The following is a 21036-nucleotide window of genomic DNA, read 5'->3' as shown; positions in this document are numbered from 1 at the left end:
AGTGTGGGTGTTTGTTTCAGGTGCCCATTCATTACTATTCCTGTCACAGGGTCCTTCAGAACTTCCCTTAAATGCACTTCCCCTTTCTCAACAGCTTCTGCCTGCCTATGTGTATTTGGTGTCACAGTTCCTTAAGCGCACACAGAATTAATCATGACGACAGATGACACACTCATTGACGATGGCAGGTGAACAGCTGTCTGGAATCTGTCAGACGGTGTTTGTGTATGTAGGAAAGAGTGAAGGGATCGCAGGGATCCAATTGCCCTACTGATACAGTCATAAATATAGTGTCATCAGAAGGCTTTGTGTGTGTTTATTACTGTGTGTGGGTTTGTTATGCAGCATGGTGTGCTTGTAGCAATGTTTGACAGTAGAACAATGGCATACACACATCTACACATTTTCCACTCTTTTTTTTCTGCCCTTCTCCTGGGGCAAGATCATCCAAAGACACCAAATAACCTGACTACGATTTTCTCTCGTCTTCCTCACCGTCTCTTTTTTTTTGTTTTTTGTCTCCAGTTCTTAACATACAGAAGCACAAACAGACACACACACACACACATTCTGATGACTCTTCCTGACTGAATAAATCTACCTTTTCACCCAAACAAACTCACACACGTGTAGAGGACGGCGATAACGGTTGTCTGGGTGTAACCCCCGTCGCACATGGCAGGACACGGCAAGGTTAGCCGCCACCAGAACGGATGAATTGCTCCACACATGCACGTACACACATACTCAACACAACCTAAATGATTCCCCGGACTCTCGTATACTCTGTCTATTCTTTCTCTCTTTTTAGCTGGTCCCCTAAGACCACTGTTATTTCAATGAGGCCCTCTGTCATTGTCTTAGAGTAGACACTACTGTACAAACACAACAGACATCCTCTCTCAAACAACCACGTCCAACTTTCCAGGTGAAAACTACAGCATCAAAGTAAAAATTGGTACCGCACGCGGCTACTCTTTCAAATCGTTGCGCTCTTATTTGGATTTGTGAAGCTGTCACTTGGAAGTCTTTCCCAACAGTCTTGAAGGAGTTTCCATATGTGCTCAGCACTTGTTGGCTGCTTTTACCTCACTCTGTGATGCAGGCCAGATGCAGCACTCCATCACTCTCGAGCAATAGCTTGGAGGTGTACTTTGGATCATTGCTCCAATGGAAAAACAAATGATGGTACATCTAAGAAGGGGTTGTGTATTGGTGCTGAATGTCATATGGTAAAAAAGTGTCTTGGAGTCTGAATTAACTGCCATGCATGTAACTGCACCACCAAAATAATGCTTAACTATAGACATAATCTGTCTACATTCTCTACAGGAAGAAGATGAAACAAGAATACTTCAGGGTTTTCATTTTTCAAATAGCTCTCTTCTTAATTTGTCCCCCTCAGCAGTTTTTTTCTCTTGTTTTTGCTTCAGTTAACCACGAAGGTCAAATTCACTTAGTCTTCTCTTCTTGTTTGACTTGAATGTTTAATGAACTTCTCTAAAGCAGAGGGAACTCTGTCTTCTTATCCTACAATTGTTGAGAGAGGCAGTTCTTGCAATGTACTCGGCTGACCAGTCTTAAAATAATGATGGATATTAGAATGATGGTTATTCTTTTTAAACGCTCACTACAGTAATTCAACAGGATTTACCGACACCAGCGCTATCTCTGACCTCTTTCAGTTGCATTAAAGGGAAAGTTTTTTGTTTTTTTTTAAAACCTGGACTTTATTTATGGCATGAAATACGTTCACCTACTCACAGATAACAGTTTGGTGAAAGTTGGCGTCCTTCGGAAGATATTTAGATTACTCGAGATCCGCATATATCCATATAACGGGAGCGAACAGGGCATTGACAATACAGCCTCTGAAAAAGGCATTATCTGTCTTTATTTCACCAATACTTTAAGACGGATGAATGAATGAACGCGTACTATTGCACTGTTAGCTCAGAGCTGCCGTGTTGTTGTTATCCAGGGCTATCGGGGGGCTTATGGGGGCTTTCTACACACTTGTTGACTGGGACCACTTCACCGATGCGTGCTGCTGCAGCACAGCTCATTTACTCCGGTAAGGACGTACATCGTACTCAAAGTCGTCGTGCACGTAGTCAAAATCTGATAAATATCCTGCCATGTTGCACAAAACTAGCAGAAGCAAACTACGTGTGAAGTTAGCCGACTGTCACAGAGCAAGGAGTAAATAAGCTGTGGTGCAGCAGCGCACGGCGATGAAGTGGTCCCAGTAGACGCCTGTGTAGAAAGCCCCCGATAGCCCCGGATAACAACAACACAGCAGCTATGAACTAACAGTGCAATAGTACGTGTTCATTCATTCATTCGTCTTAAAGTATTGGTGAAATAAAGACAGATAATGCCTTATTTAGAGGCTATATTGTCTATGCCCCATTCACTCCCGTTATATAAATATACGCGGATCGAGTGATCTAAATATCATCCAAAGGACGCCAACTTTCACCAAACTGTTATCTGTGAGTAGATGAACGTATTTTATGCCAGAAATAAGGTCCAGATTTAAAAAAAAAAAAAAAAAACGAACTTCCCCTTTAAGACAGCAAGACATTCCAGCAGTTTACTGAAATACTGTTAATAGTACGGAATGATGCAGTTGTTTACTATGTATCTCGATACTAACTCCGCAAGCGATTACAATAATTAGAGAAAATAGAAAATTTTTACTTGCACAGTCTTTGTGTGCGGTAAGAAAGCAGATTTGCACATTATTGTTCATGTATATGTACTTTTTCTAGTATCCCAGCATTGTCCTTGACTCCTTGCCAATGAGATCTTGAAACTCAGACATCTTGTCTTGGTGAAAATGGTTTAAAAGGTTATCTTAAAGAGAAAATGGTTTAAACTGTATTTTTGAGTTAAAAACTTGAAATTAAAAAGAATACGGTTATTACTCCCTGCACCACCTTGCTTTATCAAGCACCAAAAGGATATAACTTCCTGACAGTCCTGTGTTAATTGAGTTTGAATTAAAATACACTGTATAGCTTTTCAAAGGGAATTGTTATCATTGCAGTATAAATGACTGAGGAAAAATAATAATAAAAACTGTTGGTAAAATCACAGTTAAAATCTCCATGAATGGATCGTGGTGTTGTTTGTAGGCTGGGAACAACTAAGCTAATGATGTCACACGCAGCAGCAGCAGCAGATAACACATGAACTGCCAGCAGACAACAACGATGGAAGCTCACAGTCAACAGTTCAACATGCAGCTTGCAGAGATGCATCTTCTCTGTATATCCAGGATTATCCCATCTGTTGTTAGCAAGCACAATAAATACCTTGCTGTCATCTTACTACTCTGTCTGCCATCTCTATATCCCTATATGGTCTGAAAGCTGGGCAGAAAAGCTCTGGAGAACAAAATATGGCCCTGATGCCATATCTCATCATTTTTAATAAGTCAGAATTGAAGTGCTCCAAGCTTGTCCATTCTATCAGCCAGTGATTGGACATTCCCAGTGATGATCAAGGGAAGAAATGGTTTAAACTTCTCCCTCCTTGCTTTCCATGTGGAATGTTTCTTCATCGCCTCGTCCTTGATTTGTGGCCTCAAGCCATTCATTTCTTGGGATGTGGAAAGCTAAACCTGCTGCTCCTACATGTAAAGAAACTTCCCATTGACATGGTTTTGCATTTTTACCGATGGTATATAAGTGACAGATTAGCACAATTAATTACAGCATCAAAACCGTTGTAGAAAAATGCTTCAAAGATAACTTATTTTCTCAGAAAAAAAAGCTCAATTGAAAAACTTGAGATATCACAGAAAAAAAGACGGAATCATAACTGTTTTGATGAAACATTTGCCTTCTGCAGTTCTTGCACAGGCATTGGCTAACATGACATTTAAACAGTCGGATGCCTTTATTTTTTCAGCAATACTCGTGTAATATTTTATCAGTAGTGCCTGCTCATAATGAACAGATTTTTGTTTGCCTTTTAACAAAATAGAGAAAAAAAACAAACAACTAAATTGATCCTAAACATTAGACCTCAGCCGGTGCCTAAAAGATATTCCTGTAATCTTTAAAAGGGTGCAGCACACAGAGAAAGCCCCATAGTCAAGATCCTGGTTAATGGTTGCCGTGAAACTGCCCACTGGGACAAATAAAAGTTGAAACCTGAGCTTGATCTTGAAGATGAATGTGCCTTTGAGACTTCCCCTGCCTCCTGTCATACATCCCTCATCTTTTCGGTGTTCAGATCTTAGAAGTAGACAAATCCTTTCTTTTTTATCTCTTGATCAAGCTTCTTTTAAATATATCTCCTCGCAGACATTAATATTAAGATTTTGGGCCTTTTTTGTTAGTAACCTGAGCTTGTTACTATGACAACTGAAAATACTGGTGAAACATTAGCTTTCTCTAAATCCCATTTCAACTGTTCTTAAACTGATTCTATTGCTAGATTTCCATCAGCCTCAATGTTTGTGATTGACAATCTGAATATGCAAAGAGCTGTGAAATAAAACTCGCCTTGCACAAGCTCAAAAACCTTGACCTAGAATTGTCCTGGTCAGAATGTCTTTGTGTCACTGTCTTGCTCAGTATGATGATCGGTGTGTTTTTTTTTAATGTTTCAGGGTGATGTGTTATCACTGCAGCAGTGAGACAACTCAAAGTGCTGAAGTAAGACTACGGAAAGGACACCGCTGACTCGCAGAGAGGTAGGGAAACACAATCAGAAAGGATGAAGTAAAGCAGGAACGATATTGTGTGTCCGACTGGGTGTCAGCTCCACTGGACAAACACAGACTCACACAGACACACACTTGGGTCCAGATGCCCAAATTTGTCTGGCCATCGTAAATCATTCCAATAAAGAGATCTAAATTAGGCCATCATCAATACAGATGGGCCTGTTTTCTCTGCGAGTGTGTATGTGGTGTGTGTGTGTGATTAGCTCCTGGCCAGGATCTTGATATGGTATCTAGTTGCCAGGAGAGAGATGGAAGGAGGGAGGAATGGGGAAAGTGGGGAAAGAAAAAGAAGATAAAGAGGAAGAAAGACACTTTGTTTCCAGTAAACATAATTCGCATGATTGCTCCAGTTTGGTGGGTAAATATTGGATGAGAGAAGGCTCAATTACTCTCTCTACACGTACACAGACAAACAAACACATAGACAAAGACATAGAGAAGGACAAGAGTCTGAAAATCTCTAAATCACTGCCCGACAAAAAGGCCTATTGGGACGCCCTCCCCTCTGTTTTTCCTTTTCTCTATCTCATCCACTCACTTCCTTCATCATCGAGATTGCTTTGTAGGAGATTTAGTCTTTTGAGAAATTATAAGACTGTTGATCACATATTACAGGCAAACTCATCTCACTTACATAAAGATGTTTAAAGAGTAACATTTTTAGTGCCCCAACGACAGTTACTTGCAAGATATGTCACCAGTATGGAGGCTCTTTTAACTACTTTTACGAATGCTGATAAATTGATAGATTGTCCATCAATTTTCAACTATGTGGCAATTTATTTACATTTACTATGTAGATTTTATCACTCTTTCTCTCCTGTGTTTGTTAGTACCGTTGCTGTTGGGTACCTTCCTCTTTGTAAGAGAAAAACAAAGCCTTTTGAAGGAGCATTGTGTAATAATTATGATTTATTAACAGAAATGGAATATAATACATATAACTATGTTGTTAGTGCTATATAGTCACTCTATGAAACGAGTCGTTACATTTTTATTACTTAACATTTTGCCTTTTTATTTACATATACTGTGGGCCGCTCTACACAAAGGTTTAGCTGGAAGGACACCACTTGCGTCGCCATATTGATTACAGTGGCCTAGAAGGGACAAAGGGTGGTGCAAGCGAGATTCGCAGCTACTTTGTAGACAATCAGCTGATCTGATTAAGCAAACGTAACATTTTCTCCGTGTCCCTATTTCTCCATGTCCCTGTCCATGAAAACTGTTGATTTGCGTGAGTTTATGCGCCAAAACTTGTTAGCTGGACAGAAATTACTCTCTGCCATGTTACGGATATCAACTGATTTCAGTCAAAGTGTAACGTGATACTAAGAGGCTTTGAAGATAATGTCAGCCAGATACGACGTGTTGCCTGCTAATGCTATCCCTCTATCAGACTAAATACAAACAGCCTTTAGCTTTACAAAGTTAATATTATCTTTTATTAGCACGCAGGTAGCTACCTGGGGTCCACAAAACACTAATATAATGCAGAACAACTAACAGTGACATTCACTGTGAGTTATCTTTTCACAGAATATCTAACCAAATGTAACATCTATTTTTAATTTATATCTCTAAAAGTAACCTCAGAACTTGAGAAGGTGGTTTCACTGGATGGAGAAGACATTGTGACATATTTGAGTGATGGATGTGTTTGGTAGTGTGTGCTGCACGCAGCGTCAGGCCACCGTATTTTCTCCGAAGTGTGGAGTGTTGCGTTCAATGCGCAAATTATTGGCGAAAGCAGAGTTTGTACAGTTCTAACAGGCCTAAAAGTGGATATTTAGTAAGTAAACCTTTATTCCTCAACACAGTCTGAACCCTCTCAGACGAGCTTTCTTGTAATCTTCAGGAATAGTTTTCTAGGTTTTTCTTGAAAATCATTCCAAAGCTGCTATTTGGACTATTGCTATTACTAATAAGGCTTCAGTGAGCAGTAGATGGATCAATTGAAGGGCCGGATGCATCTCTCAGGTCCTGCGTTGGGTCTTTGTGATTTTCTTTTGTTATTACGGACATCACTTGATGTCAAATACTCTTCGTCTACCGTAGACAGTTTTTTAGGCCTGACACTTCTTTTGTCCTCTACTTGTCCAGTTTCCTCAGCCGATGTCAACAGCAGCCAAATAAAACATAGCCAGAGTTGAAGAAAAACCTTAAGAAAGCCTGGAGAACTATTACTCAAGACCACTTTATAAGATTATAAGGGAGTCTGGTCCCTCCGAAGCAAAACAAAAAAGAAACAAGGTGTTTTCAAATTTTTGCACAGCGCTGCACTTTAAATGACTAAATCTGACACATTTCTAGTCGCAAAAGTGCAAAAACAGCACGGCAATAAGCACTTAGCAACGGTGACGTCTGGCTTATGAATTTAGTCATTTTTTAACAAAGCAGGTCACAAGCACAAAAGGGGCAGAGTTGCACTAAAAATAATTTTAAGGCGAAAGGAGAGTCCCACATAAGTAGGTTACTTCTTTTTTCTATATGCTGTTCAATTTTAAGACATTCAAAGCAGTAAAAAAGCCTTAAGGTGGTTAATGGAACACTGCCAACAGACATTTAGGTATTTTTCTCTCGGTGATCATTTAGAGTCTTTGTCTGTGACAGCGACATACATTAGAGACCTTCAACATAATCCAAACACTGCCGTCACTTAGTTTACGATTTCTCTGAGTCCTTTCTACTTCGGTGAGAGATGAAGGTATTTTATTGGTGAAGGTATTTTCTTTCAGATACACTCCAGCGTAAGACCTTTATCCTTACTGCAAACGCACCTGAGCTGTATTACCCGCTGTGAGGGAGTTTTGCCTTTTGAAACTTCATATGAAGTGATTCTGATGTTTGTACAAGTTCCACAATTCTCCTTGCTTTCCACCCGCCAAAAAAACCTCACTCTTCCTTCAGTCAGTCTCCCTTTCGCTCCTCTTTCTCCAGCTTCCTTGATCCAAAAGGATTACTGCTTTTTCCTCTTTGCGCTGTCACCATTAGGCTGATATACATCTGGGCTGTGTGTGTGTGTGTGTGTGCGTGCGCACTTCTTTCCACATGTGTTTCTGCCTGCATACCTGGAGATTTTTTCCTTTCTCTCCACCTTCTCCAACTGTCTTGCAGAAAAGAGGAAGCCCACACACTGCCCTCTTAAGACATCACCATATGATTAATTCTCAAGGTGTGCTAACAGAAAGAGACCGTTCCCTCTTGTTTTATGTGAGTTGTTTTTGCCAATGTGGATATCAGTAATGCAGATTTGCCAAGGAGGTCACGCGTGATGCTTTAACGGTTACGTGCTTTTGTGTCGCCGGCCCCCTCCGAACCACCCATCTAGTCTTCGCTGCTCTTTTCGCTTTCAGATTAAAGACACTTGAAGTTAGATTTTTAAAATTTCTCTCCCCCATTCATTTGCTCTGCGGCCTTGGCTTTTGCTCCGTCGTCGGTCAGCGGAGTATTTTTCTATTACGGAGACAATACTGGATGTGCCGTGTGTGTGTGTGTACAGCACATCTAAGTGGATGGATCATTTTTGTGCCAACACACAAACATCTGCTTCCTTTTTCCTTCTCTTCTCTATCTCTCGCTCTCTCTCTCTGCTATCAGACATTGCTTTTGTCAAACAAACCTGGCAGGAAATTGCACACACACACACACTCAACCACAGCAGCCAGTCCGATGTCTTCATCTTGACTTTGCGTTTTATATAGGAACTTCTCAGTAGAAGTACAAATCACAACCCTGCTCTCCCTAAAATCCTCCAAATTCCCCCGAATTATGCTAAATGATTTTACATGTAGTCCACCGTTAGCCATGTTTATCCTACATTCATTTCATAAAGAATTTATCAATCCAAAGTGGCCGAATATGTTTGTTTATATCTTGAATATGTCACCTGTCACCTGTACTTGCAATCCTTACTTTTTTCCACATTGTCGCCCTCTCCGTGCTAAACCTAGCTTCTGAAAATGCTCCGAGCCTCCCCTGCCAGTAAAGTCTCATGAGAGACTGTGTAATAGACACCATTGTCCACATCTTTAAAACGTACTTGTGTCACAAAAAAAAATGAAGCCCATTAAATGTTAGACGGTTTCGTGTGAGGCAGCGGAAATGTCACACGAGAGGAACCGAGACTCGTGTGTATCGAAATGTGTAGAACCCGTGTATTTTTAACTCTTAACCATTAACCAGTTGTGGTAAAAGCTTTTTTGGGATCAAACTCACGGTATCTGTGGTTCCCACCGTCCTCTCCTACCTTCTTATGAGCAAAGTCTTGCCATGGCAAGGGTGTAGAACATGTACATCGTGGCGTAGCAAGATAATATCGAAAGGTCGAATGTTTACGGTATGACATCATGAGCAGAAAGCTGAGTTTCTGTCGGTAACTGAGTAGGGAAAACATAGTAATTGTTCTTGTTTTTTCTATTCATCTTGAGCACTTAAATAGAGGGCTCCTGGAATTCTATACTTTAGATGTATAGATGTATATCGCTATGAGTGAAACTGCAACATTTTGTTCCGCTAACCAATGCAGCTATTGAGATGAGGTTGCTACTGCATGTAAAGGTGTACTACCTTACCCTGTCAGCACCTGCTCATGCTCTGTCTACTGCCTTTGACTGTCTATAACTGTCCTCAGCTCGTTTAATAGTAGGACAACAAACCTTTTGAACTGTGCAACTGCAAATCATTTGAACCTCAAGTCGGTTTACCGTACGTCCCCCTTCTGGTCAGTCTGGGCCTGCTCCTCTTTTTTGCTGCCATGCACCATACATACAGCACATAAATAAGAGAGACAATAACCTTCTGGTAGGCTGCTCTTTGACACAGTCGCTCATATATGCAGCAGGCAGATAGCAGCCATTCCAAAGTGAAGCGGGCAATGCGGCACTGGAAAGATCTCCAACTTTGACAGTTGTCTTTGGCGGCGCAAATACAGCGGGATAAATAATCAGCTGTTTGAGGGTGACGAATGCCTCCCGTGTCAATCGCACCAAAATATGAGTTTCAAGTGAAATGAAAAGTCGAGGTGGAGACTGGAGGTTCCTCCAGGACATCGGCAATATGTTTCCTTTCTCAGCTGGTCTTTTGTCAATCAGTCACTGATCTCACTGTCACCAGGACAATGACAATAAAGTTTCTCTTTGTTCACGCTGCATGTGACCAAGAGGAAGGGTCTGCGTCCTGAGATTGCGTCTGTCTGTGTGCGTGTGTGCATGTTCTCACTATCTCATCGGTGTGGGTGTCTTAATTTTGTGTGCCTTCGTGTCCCTGCCTGCTGCACTTTGCCTGTCCCTGCTCACACACGTGCTGTGCTTCCTTAGGTTTGTGTGAGTGGTCTGTGCTTCCTTCAGTATGCGCTTATGTGTGCCACTCATAGAGGACAATAGTCCGGGTCATCTGACTGAGAGGCTGCAGACCACTAGTATCACATGATAGAGGCTGAAGGCCACGTCTTTGTTACCCGGCCTATTGTTAAAGCTAAGGAGACAGCTGGGGCAGGGGAAGGGAATCACTGCGTGCACAACACACTCACACTTACAGCAAAGCCATACACAGGCACACATGAACACACACATTCATACGCCGCCCCCTCGTGACTCCAATCAGGCTCGGTGACAAAGATGATGCCTTCGTCTTCTCAACTGGAATACTAAGACACACACATGCACACCCAGACACACACAGGCTGCAAGCAGATAGCTATAATTATAGTGACAGAAACTGGCAGGTGGCATTGTCTGTAGCATACCGCTCTCAGTCAATCAGAAACAAGAGAAAAAGGAAGACTTTGTTACTTAGTGTTCATTCTTAAAGTCACAGAGTGACAGCAGCATCAGCAGCTTTCGCCAAGATTATAAGTCTTCGCGTGTGTAACTGTGCCAGAAACGTTGTCGTTTGACTTTATAAGGAAACTACTGACTGCATCTGCACAAAAGGGGTTGGCTTTTGAGTCCAGGATTAGGAATGGAGAAAGAGTGATTCTCATTTAAACGTGAAGAAATGACACTCTTCTTGATATTTATCCACGTGTGTCAGCAGAGGACAGCTCGCAATATATTGCAGGACGCCAGTGTCAGGTGTCAAAGTCTTAAGCTTTGTACTGCCCTTCCACCCACTCCTCACCAATGCGTATGGAGTCAGGAAAGAAAATCTGCAACACAGAAACATTCTGTACAGCTTCCAACAAACTGCTCCGGTCACGATTCAACAGGTGAAGGTTTGCATTCAATTGCGGAAGACGTAATATCGGTCCTTTAAGATACTCAAATTATAAGTACTTTCATTTCGAGGACAGATCTTTCCACATATCGCTGTTAAAATAGTTTTAAAGGTTTCTCTTAATATTTCTTTTTATCAGGAAATACTTAATACTTGGCAAGGCTTGGTGTATTAAAACTTTGTGCTTTAAAGTGTAAAAAAAAGCTCTCCGTATCTCTCTGAAGGTCTTTAAAAGTTTTTCCTTGGAAATGGGTCTTATTTCCAGTCCAGTCCTTGTACCTGATCCTTTTCAGAGGCTCGTCAGACACTTTAACACTTACTTATGGATGATTCAAGCATTGAAAAGGCATTAAACTCGAGGTATAAAGCGGAGTTGTATCTACACATATTAGGCAACAAAACAAAGAATCCATTTTGAAGGCTATCTTTAGGCATCTTGTTACTAGCTGCCTGTCACAAAGACCCAATCCGTTAGTTGTCTTTACAAATAAGTGCAAAACATAGCACATTTGGACTTAGATGAAATAATATTTTTGCACTAACAAGGTTATCCTCATAGAGCCTTTTGAGAAAAAAACGCGATATATCTCAGCACCTGCAATGTGTGCAAGACATTTGCACAGTACTGTAATAAGTTTTAGTAATCGCCCAAACTCAGAATTCAGAAGGAAGCAGAAAATTGGAGCTTGAAAAAGAGGATGTAGACAAAAGAGAAAGCAGGACAGGTGCAGTCCTTGAAGTTCACCCCCCTCTCAAAAGGCTGATCCACTGTGCCGTGTGTATGCACATGTTCGGATGTGTGTGTGCGCGCCTTCCGGGTAGGTTACAACCAGAGAAGGTGAGGAGCGATGAAGAAACGGAAAGACAAACCTCAGGGACTTGGACCGAAACAGGGCCAATCTTAAATATTTTGCCCAATACAGCCAATTATTAACAAAAAGGCAGATTAAAAAAAAAAAAGCACAGATGCTTCTATAAAAAGAGGGAATCGGAAAGAAACCCCCCACTTTCAGACTCAATTCCCGGGTGTCAGGTTCAGTCCCCTTTTCAGTGGGCTTGCATAAAGAGGATGTGGAAAAAGATGAGTGAATAGATGAATAAGGAGAGCGACAGGATGACAAAGAATCTAAAACAGCAGAGAAAGACACGAGAACTTCAGCCTTTCATGAAGTGCGCAGCTTATGAAACCAGATAGGCCTGAAATGTGAGTGTGTGACCACTCCGTGGCCTCCAGGTGTACGTGTGTGTGTCGTTCAAAGTCAAAGAGCAGATTTTTGGAAGCAACCACACCCACCTTCAAGAGAAGGTATATATCTGCGCTTTCAGAAGAACACAAATGAGTATCTGTGTGTATGTGTGTGTCAACATATGTTTGCGTGTGAGTGTGTAAGGCGCAGCTGCGCCGGCATTTGGTGCTGACAGAGCCAGTGAGGATCCTTGAACTGGAAAGATGAGAACGTCCTCTAGAAGGCTTCATAAAAATGTGTCATTGTCCCCTGTCTCCCAACACACACACACACACACACACACAACAAAATATGACAGCTTTGTCTCTTTTCACTCTCCAAGCCTCTATTGTTTTGTTTGCTCCCCCCCCCAAATATACATTTATGTGTGTTTTTGGTGAGTGAATGTGAAAAAAAAAATAAATCAATGTCTTTCCCAAAGCTGCTGGCCAACTTAGCCAACATGTCATTCTGTTCACCGTATAAAATTTTTTTTTAAAAATCGAGACAAACATTTCTCTTCTTGGCAGAAGCTAGAGGCTGACACCTTTTATTGAGTGTCCTGGCAAAGAAAACCTCTCTCTCATTTTCTTTTCTTTTTCAAGATAAGACCGTTCCCTGTTTTCTTTCCCCCTTTCTCCAGCCTCCTCCCCTTCTTTGCCTCCCTCATTATTGACTGGGCCGAGTTGCAATTAGCACAAAACTGTTTCGGAGATGACAGAGAGGAGGAGAGAAGAGACAGTAAAGAAGGAGGGATGGAGAGACAGAGGTAAACAAGGAAGAAGAGTTGAAAGAATGTGGCTGGGGAGGCGGGAGGAGGAGGTAATTAATGAAGCTGCTATAATTACAGGAGACTGTTTATGCCAACTTTTGGAAGACAACACGCACACATAAAATCCCAACGAATTACATTCACTTTTCTACAGCAATTACCGATTAAAATGCTGGCCATGTATTTTTACTAATGACACAAGCTCTTTCTCCTCTCAACTCATCAAGAGATCTTGACCACTTTATAACCGTCTGCTTTAGATCCGATAAAAGCGGGCAAACATAACCTCAAGAGGCCAATGATCGGACAATCTGACCTAATCGTAATTTTAAATAGAGGGCATTTGGGTGTACAAGGTGAAAACGAAACATTCTCCAAACAGGGACGGCCTCTACAATGGCAAGATGATCCAAAATAAATGTCAAAGTTCTACCCGGACTATCTAAAGGGACACATGCTGAAGGCTTTGCAGTTCAAAGGTCTCTTCCCTAAATATCATAAGAAATCTGAGGGATGGGGCTCAAGAGAGTGATGCAGACAAAATGGCTCACGTATGGACAAAAATCCTTCAATCTTGAACTCATATTTGTAAATGGCTAATAATAGGGATGCACTGATACCGATACCAGTATCGGTGCATCGGCGGTATCGGCACCGGCACCTACTCATCAGTGATTAGTACTCATATCGGTACCCGGTATTGGCAAGTACTGAAAGGTAACTACTTGTACTTGTACTCGGTTTAAAAAAGAAAAGTGTTATCGGTGCATCCCTAGTTACTGAGCAGTGAACATGCAGGGTGCCTAAACCTAAACCCATTCAACCCATTGGTTGTTATTCTTTAAACTGCAGGAGAGCCGAGGGTCGTGAAGAAGAAGTTTACAAGAAAGAAAAGTGAGAGCAAAGACAAATGAAGGAAAGGAGGTGACGAAGAGTAGGTATGCTATGTGTCAACAGAGGGTATGTTCAGCAGCAATAGGGGATAGAAGGATAGGAAACAAGGAAAGAGCAAAAAGGGGAGGAAGGAGAGGAGGGGGAGAGGTGTGACGGGGGACAAACCAAGGTGGAACAATGATGATGCTAAATTTGGCAAAAGGAAAAGACTTCGGTGTGTGTATGTGTGCGTGTGTGTGTAGACGTCAGGAGACTTGCTGAATCGGCCACGGTTCCAGTTTCACGCCTCTGAGTTTGACGGAGGAGGAGAGAGATGGAGAGAGGAAGGAGAAGGAGAAGGAGAGGTGGAGAGAGTCCCGAGCCATTAACGTTCCCTCAGGGCAGACCGATGAAAGGAAGGAGAGAGGAGAAGGGGGACAAAGTAGGGGAGAGAAAGGTATACGTACCTTCAATTTATCGAACACACAACCTTCTTCAGGTGTCCTCATCAGGATCTACTGATTACAATTATATGTTGTGGCATGGCAAATTTGCCCTTTGGCTGCGAGTATTTGTTGTGGCTTTTCTACCTTTCAGTAAGACATTCATTTGTATTCGTTATGGGTTTTGTTAAGAAGTCAAACGATTTCTCACAAGTTTCCCCTCAACTTTTGGAAAGTCAGGCCCCCCTACGTTAGACATTTACTTCACATTGTTGTTTACAAATCGCAAGATACAAAGTCCCAGATTTTCAAGGATCATAGAAATGTGCATTTTTGACCAACTGCAAATGGAATTTGAAGCCTTCGGGCTTTCTTTTTTCTCACAAGAAGCTATAGGATTATGAAAGCCCAGTGGAAGTGTGAAACATCTCTCCTGACTGAAGTGCTGCGCGAGCCACAACAGAATACACAAAGTCATCAAACCAGAAGGTGTGCTTCAGCGTACTTGAAGATTACAGCTGCTCCATTGGAGTTTAAATGTGAGACAACCAAGAAAAGAAAGGTGGAAATGTATATACCCAGTCAGAAGTTACCACATGTAATATTTTGAAAGCTACTGCCTCCCCACCAGGGCAATTGTTTGGGATAAAATATCTTTCCGGGAACTTTGTTTTGCCCCTGGTTCCTAGGTTGGACAAATCCAGAGAGGTACAACACGTTCCAATTCTCCGTTTTGAGTTCAAAGTGTCTATAAGTCGATTATCTCACTGCACTAAAGTATAGTTACAAGTGTGAAAGCATTCATAGATCAAAGGCTACAGTATGTAAAAGCCTCTCATGGCCCTTCTATTTCTGACCACTGTTTGAGACCCCAAGAATAACCCTCCTGACAACCTGCTAAAATAAACACATAAATTATTTGCATGTGTGTGTGTGTGTGTGTTTCTTTTGTGCATGCTTTTGCTTACACACCTGTGAAAAGCTACCTGACTCCTAATATGCAAAATATGCAAAGTGTTTGCTATTCATTCCTCCAACTGGGATACCAGATCGTCAGAGTGTGTGTGTGTGTACGACTGTGTTGGTGTGTTGTGTCCGCTGATCTTACTCTTTATGCATTTAAGCTTCAGCATTCATCTCCCTGAGCAAAAAAGACAAGTGTGTGTGTGTCAGCGAGAAGGTGCACGCTAATGGACATTTAAATGCTGCTGATGTTACGTCGCGTAGTTTAAGGGCCCTCGGGTCCCCTTGGGCCAATATTGGGCAGGGAAAAGTGAAGGAGAGAATGTGACTTCTGCAAATCGCTTTGACAAGGACACCCGCGCCTCAAGCAGCGTCCTCTTTTGCCTCATCGAACAGACACACACACACAAACACACACGCGCTGCAACATTCCCACCTCAGCAGAATCGTGAGGTGACTGTTGCGCCCTGAACAGCTGACGTTGTAGAGGGCGTCCGTGTTGCTGTGTTTCAACCGTGCTGAATTCAGTTTCAAAAGCTGGTTGAGTTACCGTTTTGAATCGTGGCTTCGGCAAATCAACGAAATTTTTTGTCAAATTCGCAATAATACGCTCGCTCTTAGGTTTACTTTTTCATTCAATTCAATTCAAAAGCGACCGTTTTCCGACATTTCTAATAACCCGATAAGCTGACGTCCCACGCGCCCATTTGAAAGCCCCACCTTAGCCCGAACGTACCTCAAAGTCGTTGGCCTTGTTGTAGTGCATGTTGAGGGCCCTGAAGAGCTCTGCATCTCGGCCCACCGTCAGCTCCTCAGCGGCGGTCACCCCCTCGTTGATGGCCTGCCGAGCGAACTTCTCCATCTGGATATAGTAGAACTCTCTGAAGTTGCTGAACCACTTGATCAGCTGGGAGGTGATGCATCTGTTGAACTGTGGGAGAATACGTTAGATAAATACACGCTTTTCAGTAAGTAATAGCATGATGTTGCATGATTTGCTTTTCATTTTGGCAGAATTTAACACCTCTGGCTGTCAACTTGGTAAGATTTGTGCACGAAGGCCTAAAGAATTTCCAACAGGGAGAAACTGAGATATCATGGTGTTCTGAGGCTGATAACATCACCTTTTTTGTGACACTGTACTTATATAGAAAAACATCTGGACTGGATTCATTTGAAGGGTTGTGACTGATTCAGGGTTATTAAAGAACATCTCTTTGGAACTCATTTTAATGTCCGTGTAAGACTGCGGAATGTTTGCTGCTGTATTATATGTCATGTCACAGTCTGATGTTTACTTTGGTACTTATTTGCATGACAGCATGTCATTTGATTTGCCTTGAAACTGGGACTCTTACTGCTTACCGAGATCATTGAATAACATCTATACAGGAATTTGCTTTGCAGCATGGATTTTACAGGCAAATCATCTTCTTGTTTCCTTATGGAAAAAAAAGTATCATCTCTGATTTGTGACAAATACTCTGTATAAGTGTTTGATTAGAAATACATACAAAGGACAAGGAAGATCAGGAGGTCAATAGTGATCTTTCATAGGCCTTGTACCTTTCATCGTAAAGTTAAATTGAATTGATTCTCTTGATTCTGGCTATATTCAATCTCAGGGTGACTGTTGCTAATGAGGAAGAGCAGTTCTCTGCCAATCAGAAGTTCGGTGGTTCTACTACCGGATCACAGAAATTCAAAAAGAGGTTTAAAGCCACTTTCTTCCAGTAGCCTTCAGGAATAGTTCTCCAGGCTTCTTGAAGAACATTCCAAAGCTCTTCTTTGCACGTTGGCTGCCTTTTATTCAGTTCTCCGTAAACATGATCCCGCGCTGCGCTCAGTTATTTCGAGGTCTGGGCTCTGGGGAGGACTCATTGCTTCTGATTGTCAGTCCAGTTCTTGTGTCATTTGGCCTTTACTACCTGTTTCCCTTCCTAAAGACAGGCTTTTAACTCCTTCCACGGAGACCATTTCTGATGAGGTTTCAGTGGATCAACTGAAGGGACAGATGCGTCACTCAGGATTTGTATCAGCATTTGCTGGATTTTTTTTTTCTATAATACAAGGGTACCACTTTAAGATATTGTTTGTCTGCTACAGAAAGTTTTTAGGGCTGCCAATTTTTTTATTTTTGGCACACTGCACTACCAAGTCAAGACATGCCAAACTTTTTGGCTCTTTAGAGTAGCTCTTTGGAAATCACCTCATTGGTACAGAAATACTGTCCTGTCACTCATCTGTTCTTGCCGAGAGCGATGATCAGATTATAGGTGGATGCAATTCCATGCCGAAACACCGGTGGCGCTGATGAGCCAAATGGGAATGTCCAGCATGAATAAAGCTTGCAGAAGAAGAAGATTTGAACGATTTGTGAACGGGTTGTGTCCGAAATCACTCACTCATTTCCTACTCCCTACATAGGGAAATAAATGTAGTGGACTATATAGAGAGCTCAACAGAAAAATCTTTCGACACTTTTGGACACTATTCTTGGCGCCGGTAATTACATCATCGCTGTCGCACAATTAAAACGTACAACATTAGCATCGCCTCACACAATACTTGTCTCTTTACTTCTGCATTTTTGTTAAATTAGAGGCTTTTGATTACTATCATGTCATTTTTATTTTCGTATTTTGTTTACTATTAAAGCATATTTTCATATTTTATTCTCTTGGCTCTTTAGTAACAGCAAGTTACAGTGCAACCTACTGGAAGGTTTAATTATATGCTGTTCGTTTTTTAAACAATGAATGTAGGAAGCCATTCAAATCGCCTTGTTTTGAAATGTCTAATAAAATAAACAATGGAATAAACTGGCTTTGTGACCGTTGTACTACTCCACAACTCATGAATTTGTCTCACGCCTGTCATCCAACGGCTAACTACGAGCAATTCACCGAAAAAAACTTTTACTCCCTCCGAACCGGCTGTGAAGGCGAAACGTTGCATGATGGGATATTTTTCTCCGATTAGTGACCATCAGATGTTCATGACATTTCGCAGTGAATTGTGGGATACATTCAGTCCACTATATAGTGAATATCAATAATCACTAAATATTCGGACACCACTACAAAATGACAAAATGACTGGTACCAGACTTTTGCTTTGACACAGCCTTGGCCCCTCTATGAATATTGTGGCCCCTTGATGGCCCCTTATTCAGAAAAATCCTAGATCTGCCACTGGCTATCGCCTTACTATTTACAGCTATACAAATGAGATAGAGAGTGGTATATTCTGACTTTTTAGTGAGTGTACACAACTTAAAAAAGAAAGAAACTCATTTATAATTTCTGACTATTCAAATTGAACTTAGCTTGACTAACAGTGAGTGCTGAAAAGTCATTTGTATGTTTTAACAATAGTTGGTTCAGCGTCTTGATTGCCAGTGCACTGTGTGACATCGATGTGGCCTTTTGGGGTTTTTTTTCAGTTCACACTTGGAAGAAAGAAAACATTTAGGTGAACAAAAACCCTGGCCGGCTGTGCAAAAGTGCATTTGTGCGCGTGTTCAGCGAGGAGGAAAAACAGCTTTGACACAGAGATTAAGCCCCGTATTGTTACAAGACATTGTCTCACAGGAACAGGGAATGAGGGAGAGAGATGGGTGAGGACAGACAGACAGGGAAAACGGAGAGGGATGAACGGCAGCAGGGAGAGAAGAGCGGAGGGACGACGGAGAGAGGGAAAGAGATATTTTTTCAGGAGCGGTCAGAGGGGGTGACATAATGGAGCATAACTGAGAGGGGGGCGGGGGTATGTGTTGTCTGCTGGGGTTGGTTTTACAAAGAGGAGAGACGGGAGGGGAAAGTGTTTGTGTGAGCGAGCTGGGGGGGATGTTTTGACCCACAAAAGCGCCTGCATGAAAGGAACATGATAACTCAGCATTCGACACACACAAGAAAGACGGAAGCTGCACATCTCTGAAAACAAACAGCAGTTTTACAGGGATGCAAAGATCGTATGGGATCATTTCACATCTTAATATTGTGCCAAATTTATAGGCAGGAAGCTTACACAAAGAGATTCATAGACACTTCACCAACAAAGTTGCATGCAAGCATGGCTGTGTTGTGTTTTGGGTCCGGGTCTTAGGTGGGGCTGAGCAGGTGTCCCTGAGAGTCTTGGGCGGAGCCTGCTTTGCTCCTTCCACCACACCTGCTCCTCATCATTCCTTGTTAAGACGGCCTTATAGGAGCTGCAGGAGCAACCAGTCGTGAGAAAGTCAGATCGTCTCACTAGCTTAGCGGTAAATCGGTTCACTCTATGTTCCGTCAAAGTGGTTTTGACTAACTCGTGTCCTCTCAGCTTCTGCCTGCCTCGACCAATTGCTCCTACGCCTTGGTTCCCTGGTACCAGCCTGTAACTGACGCTGACGTAGTCTGGCTATCCCAGCCAGCCACAGATCCACACCTGACTGTCTGCCTAACCTCCAGTTCGGATTCATTACCGACACAGCCTGAGACCGTTCTAATCATCTCCCCCCGTCTACAGAATCCTCCCATGCCTGGAAATCTCCACCACTAAGCATTACTCTGTTTAATAAACATTTTTTCTTTTTATTCCTTCTGGTCTGCATCGGAGTCTCTAATTACTGACGGCTTGGGCTCAAGTTGTGACACTTTTCTGCTTTTTTTCGTATCCCAGCTTCAACTGATCGTGCCGGCTTCATCAACGCCTCAGCCCCTTTTTTTTGGCAAGGCTACTTTGGACCTACTGTAGTAAAGTACAACTGTCAGCATGGCACAAGCTTGAGCTGCATGCAGCTTAATTATTTACAGTTTGTCTCGCTGCTTTTACTCTCTGCCATACCAGTCCAGTTACCAGTAAAGACGCATGTAGCTATTTTACATTTCTAGAACTGACATATTTGTCATCTTAGGAATTCTCGGCCACAGACGTATGCGGTTCTCAGACAAAAGACCTCAGCGTCACCACTATATTTGCCTTTGACTGAGAGAACTTATGTTATGTATTTTCATTTAAAATACAATAATGAAATTACATTAATACTTTTTTAACACCTTTTGGTTATTTCAAAAGCAAGCACACGGACACTTTAATTTACATCAAGTTAATTAGAAACCGTGCCATCGATTAAGTGGTTCCACCCTTTTTATATGCCAAAGTGGCCTTTCTTCATCTCAGGCCTGCTCACAAAATGGTATTTTTACTGTCGCTGCAGGATATTGCAGATCGTGCACAGAGGGAACAAATCTTTCATGACCATGCATATTTGTCCGCAGGGTTTCATGAGTACCTATTTGGACGCTTTAGGTGACCAAGATCTGTTCTCGTGGACATTTGTAATCGAGCCACACACAATGAATCTCCGTTCCACCACGTGTGCAAGTTCCCTTGGGCTTTTTGGCCACTGGAACATTTCAACAGGAGCTGGGAGACAGGGTGGGCATATCACATAAAATTTCCACATACAGCTGAAGAACAAGTCGCAGTCAAGAGGGGATTTGATCCTATTTGCCAGATCCATTCCCATACCTCAACCACAAGCAATGTCACTCCCTAAATGTCCAACTCATTTGCAACTCCCAGAACCACCTGATGACTGCGGTTTCCTAGGAGCAGCACACGACTCCTTCGTCTTACAGAACAGCTCCGTGGGCATGTGCCTCGAACAAGGAGCAGCTTGTGGCACGTGGCTCATTGGTACATATCTTCTAATGATTCAAATTTTCTACAACAGAGGCTTTTTATTATGATGAGATTATTTTAGGAGCTCGAGAACGTGCTCTGGCCCCCTGGTTAACTGCACCACTGACCAACCTTCAG

At 42.2% G+C, this 21036-nt stretch overlaps 1 protein-coding gene across 3 annotated transcripts in view; it reads right to left on the bottom strand.

Annotated features, from left to right (window-relative positions):
* prox1a (prospero homeobox 1a) overlaps positions 1-21036 on the bottom strand; it is a 45805-nt gene that overhangs the window by 2890 nt on the left and 21879 nt on the right. For all 3 annotated transcript variants that reach the window (XM_072379151.1, XM_072379089.1, XM_072379142.1), the window contains exon 6: positions 15971-16165. In XM_072379151.1, the coding sequence (XP_072235252.1) occupies positions 15971-16165 (195 nt within the window). The remainder of the gene's footprint in view (positions 1-15970; positions 16166-21036) is intronic.

The sequence above is a fragment of the Leuresthes tenuis genome, unplaced genomic scaffold (genome assembly GCF_036924035.1).
Source record: "Leuresthes tenuis unplaced genomic scaffold, fLeuTen1.0.hap1 SCAF_1, whole genome shotgun sequence".
NCBI classification, from domain to species: Eukaryota; Metazoa; Chordata; class Actinopteri; order Atheriniformes; family Atherinopsidae; genus Leuresthes; species Leuresthes tenuis.
The sequence above is the reverse complement of the archived record's forward strand: the minus strand, read 5'-3'. Positions and strand labels throughout refer to the sequence as shown.